The sequence below is a fragment of the Polypterus senegalus genome, chromosome 2, assembly GCF_016835505.1.
Source record: "Polypterus senegalus isolate Bchr_013 chromosome 2, ASM1683550v1, whole genome shotgun sequence".
Taxonomy (NCBI): Eukaryota; Metazoa; Chordata; class Cladistia; order Polypteriformes; family Polypteridae; genus Polypterus; species Polypterus senegalus.
Window position 1 is genome coordinate 286,782,090 of NC_053155.1, and position 3,544 is coordinate 286,785,633.

The 3,544-nt window shown below is 34.8% G+C and overlaps 1 protein-coding gene across 1 annotated transcript; it reads right to left on the bottom strand.

Moving 5' to 3' along the window:
- Positions 1 to 449: 449 nt before the first annotated feature.
- On the bottom strand, positions 450 to 1,391 carry LOC120524628 (olfactory receptor 6F1-like). The gene has a single exon (XM_039746458.1). It carries the CDS (start codon positions 1,389 to 1,391, stop codon positions 450 to 452), a length of 942 nt encoding a protein of 313 aa, XP_039602392.1.
- Between the last annotated feature and the right edge of the window lie 2,153 nt (positions 1,392 to 3,544).

Genomic DNA, 3,544 nt, shown 5'->3' on the forward strand with positions numbered 1-3,544 from the left:
TTTAAAATAAAGACCAACAGTGCAGAGAGTGTCCTAGATGTGGCTTCCTAAGTGAGCACAGCTTTGCCTCTGTAGGCTTTCACTCCACACAATAACACATATACTGTTTTTACCATTCTTGTTGCATTTTATGAACAGTGAACCCAATAACAGTTCCATCCCCATTATAACAATTTTTCTTCTGAGACCAAACACCCATGATGTACAGAAAAAGGGTCCACCTGTAAATTGAGACAAAAACTTGAGCTCTGTGAAATTAGAAATATCATGCTAAGTTTAATCAGTTTTATTCAGATAGACCACCATGAAATGCTCTGTAATGTACAGATGGATAGAACATACCCAAGTCCAGGGACACAAAGCCAATCTCTATGTCTAATCTAGGAGGCCTGGTGTGCCTGCAGTCACCAGTCATGGATGTCTCAAAGTGGAAACAGGCTGTTGACTGTTTAAGGAGATGTTTTATATATTTTAAAAAAGCTGACAAGTTTCTTTCTTATGTTTTCTCTTCTCAAGCAATACACAAAAGGATTAACTAGGGAGGGTCCAAAGGTGGATGCAACATGTGCTGAAAAACGTTCTGACATTGTCATCACCACACCATATGATGTTGCAAAGTTAACAATAATTTTCGGCATAAAATAACAGAAAATCACAATAACATGACTTGTGCAGGTGCTGAACATCTGTTTCCTGCTCTCTGTGGAAAGTTTTATCACTACAACAGTGATTATTATATAAGATAATATAATAAAAGCAAAGCTTGAAAATACAACCACAAAGCCAATGATTGCTGCTTTTCCAATCTCGGGATTAGCATTAATGCATGAAGCTCTTACAAATGTCTGAAAATCACAGAAAGGAGCATTCAAGACTGGTTTACAGACAGATAATCGTTCAGCAGTAAATGCGAGGTAACATGTAAGTGATACAGAAAATAACCATGAAAAAATAATTAACATTATTATTTGATTCTTTGTAATAATAGCACAGTACCGCAAAGGATTGCAGATTGCTACTAAGCGGTCGTAGGCCATAATTCCAATAGCTACGGCTTCCATCAAATCACCTGAATGGTAGAAGAACATCTGCACCAAGCATGCTTTATAAGATATTGTTTTAATGTCCACTAAAAATACAGCAAGGAGTGTCAAAGCAGCACTGCTGGTGTAAAAAATATCAATAGCTGATAAATTGCAAATGAAGAAGTACATCGGTGTGTAAAGCTGTTTGTCTGATACAATTGTATAAATATTAATACCACTGCCGAGTAAAATAAGAAAATATACAAATAAAATGGAAATTCCTAGTGCTTTAGGGTTTTCAAAATATATATAGCTTGCAACTGCAAAGTCTGGTGCTACCAAAACGGTATAATTTCTGAAATCCATTTCCCAGCCTTTAAAATAGTGTATCTGAAACAGAAAAAAGAAAATCATTTTTCTTTTATATTGTTCATTTAAATCCTAACATAAATAAAAGGTATAGACAATAATCAAGGAGAAATGTTTAAACAAACTGTTTAATTTGTGAAATTTTGTATCTACCTATTTCCACAGCAATGTTACATTCAACTGCACATACCCTATTATACATTCAACAATATCTTAAGAATAATCCAGTCACTACTAAAATGATAGTATTTTAGAATGTTTGCATTGTATATTGTATATCATCAAGTACTCACTTTAAATAAGCAACTAATCATTTTTCCATGTTCTGATAATGTGACAATGTAAAACTCCTATCCCAGCCTAATGGCTCCTTCCTGCTGTCTGTTCTCACTTTTCTGCACAGTTCATATCAGAGTTACTGTGACACCTTCACACTTACATGACTTACAGAACAGGTGTTAGAAGAAGCACATACGCAGAGAAACTTTTGTTTTCAGTATGAGGCACCTTAATACAATGCACCACAGTCCTCTATTTGGAAACCCCACAAATCCTCTGCAATAGAAATAATAACAACATATAAAAGCTCAAATACTGAAAAAAACACAAAAGTTTCCATAGAAATCTAAATAAGAACACTGTTTATAATCTCTGGGACCTCAATGTTTGGGATGATTCTCTATGGACTCTATTCTCAGAGCTTTTATTACTGACATGTTTTGCTACAGCAGAAAGTTTCCAAGCATTTGCAGCTTTTGTGTACTTAACACGTTTTAGTACGACCCAACTTGTTAGTGTGTGCATCAGCTTTAGTCCATTTTTTACTGCAATTTAAAGAATCTATTAAATGAATGTATTCTTTTAAACTTATGTATCACTTTTTACTAACTTTTTAATTCTTAGCACAATTCAATTCAACATCTTTCTTTATTTTAATGTTTCCACAGAGATTTAACTTATTATTTTTGGATGAAGTTCCTTCTGTTTCAAGATTCAGCTGAAAGCTAAAGATAATTCATCCCTTTTATGCTTTAAAAATAGCATTTCAGGATTTTTGCTATTACTGCTTATCTTAACTTTTTACTCCTCTGGGTGCTCCCACTTCCTCTCACTGGCCAAAGATATGCAGGTTAGGTAATCCTAAAATGGTCGTAGTGTATGTGTGTATGCCCTGTGATGGATTGGCACCCTCTCCAGGATTTGTTCCTGTTCTGTGTGCCCTATGTTAGCTGGGAGAGGCTCCTGCACCCCTGCGACCCTTCTTCAGGACTAAGCAGGTTAGATAATGACTGTCAATTTTATCAATAATTGAAGAGAAGTAGCTGCAAAGTCATCAGATAAATGAATAACTATCTGGTAAAATGACATGTTTTAAACTTGAAATAAAGAGGGTTGTGTGACATTTCACTTTCATAGGTTGGAAAGAAACAGATCTAGTTTTATAAAGTGTGTGTGCAAATGGAAATAAACATTTTTGTACTTACAAAAGTACACACATTTTCTAGGAAAATGGCTTAAAACGTATAGTCACATCCAACCTATTTTATTACAAATAGCCTAATTGGTGATGAAACTGCCCAATGCTTTCTCTCAAGAACAGCCCACTTTACACCGCTCACCCCTTTTAAGCAATCCCTGTGGTGGTTTCCACCCCTCAGACTTTTCAGCTGACAAATTTTGCATACTTCCATGTAGTTTTTTTTGTGTTCTGCTTTGCTCCTTGCATGTAGATCCTAAGGAGGCAGGGCCACCTAATCATGCAGTGCTTTTTCATTATTTTGAATTTACTTTGGTTTTATTCATTTGATTCTCTGACTTTTGACCCTTGTTTTCACTATAAAGCACTTTTTCTGTTTTTTTTTTAGATTTTTGGTTTATTTTTCCTTTATATTTTGTTCTTGCTTAATATTTTGCAATTTTTTGGAATCGTCTTAATATATCTTTAAATAGTGAAGAATTTTGCTTTGTTTTGTTGAATTGCAGGTTTATAGTTTTCACTTTGTGAATCTTGTTGAACTTTAAAAGCAAAAGTCCCATTTTAGTGAATGTACAGTCTTGGTGTGACTTTTTTGTGTAAGTTTAAGGGGACTTGCTCCCTCTTTCTGCTTCTCGGTGGTGGATATCACAACATTTAGGCTTCACCTCTGCAG

Coding starts and splice junctions, on each gene's coding strand:
- LOC120524628 (XM_039746458.1), bottom strand. CDS start 1,391: ATGGATTTCAGAAATTATACCGTTTTGGTAGCACCAGACTTTGCAGTT.